This window comes from Nanorana parkeri, unplaced genomic scaffold (genome assembly GCF_000935625.1).
Source record: "Nanorana parkeri isolate BGI_ZX_2015 unplaced genomic scaffold, ASM93562v1 scaffold3446, whole genome shotgun sequence".
In the NCBI taxonomy this organism is placed as follows: domain Eukaryota; kingdom Metazoa; phylum Chordata; class Amphibia; order Anura; family Dicroglossidae; genus Nanorana; species Nanorana parkeri.
The window spans coordinates 33,047-33,645 of record NW_017309714.1 but is presented as its reverse complement, the minus strand read 5'-3'; the positions used below and the strand labels follow the sequence as shown (position 1 = coordinate 33,645).

The window sequence follows — 599 nt, the reverse complement described above, 5'->3', positions numbered from 1 at the left end:
CGGTGAGGACAGCCTGCGGGGGGCGCTCTAATACAGCCCTCCCCCATCCCTTCTATATACAGACCGGTGAGGACACCCTGTAGGGGTCATGGCAGGAAGGGGGTCTGTAGGTTCCCCCCGCAGAATGTTCTCAAGCAATAATATTCCGTTCTTACTATGTCCGTGGTGGTCCCAATCTTCTTGGCGAGCTCGCTGCGTTCCATGCTGCTCATGTACAGGAAGCGGTTTAGAAGTTCACCATCCAAAACGTTCTTCACGGCGTTCTGGAGGGTGCGGCGGCTGCTCTGCAACATCCTGAGGTGAAGGGAAACAAAACGGGGATTATTCCCAAAACATCATAAAATTCATATTCTGAGTCTGTTGGGTTATACTGCCACCTGCAGGAGGACTGGCAGCCCAGAATAACCCCTCCTACTCCCAGCATGCCCCGGGAGCATGATCAGGAACACAGCGAGGGACCCGTTTCCCGGGGAACCGACAGAAATCCTGTTGTTGCTTCAGGTTAAGAGACTCGGGATTCAGTCATTCTGCAAAAGAAGTTCAACGAAGACGCGAGCAACAAAACCTTCCAATGTGCGCCCCACCAGACCGGCCACCCG

The 599-nt window shown here is 54.1% G+C and overlaps 1 protein-coding gene across 1 annotated transcript in view; it reads right to left on the bottom strand.

The window, feature by feature from the left end:
- The window catches only part of CPSF1 (cleavage and polyadenylation specific factor 1), a gene marked incomplete at its 5' end in the record, with an annotated part of 34,748 nt that overhangs the window by 1,194 nt on the left and 32,955 nt on the right, over window positions 1–599 (bottom strand). The window contains one exon of the mRNA XM_018574990.1: window positions 156–294. Coding sequence (XP_018430492.1) covers window positions 156–294 — 139 coding nt within the window. The remainder of the gene's footprint in view (window positions 1–155; window positions 295–599) is intronic.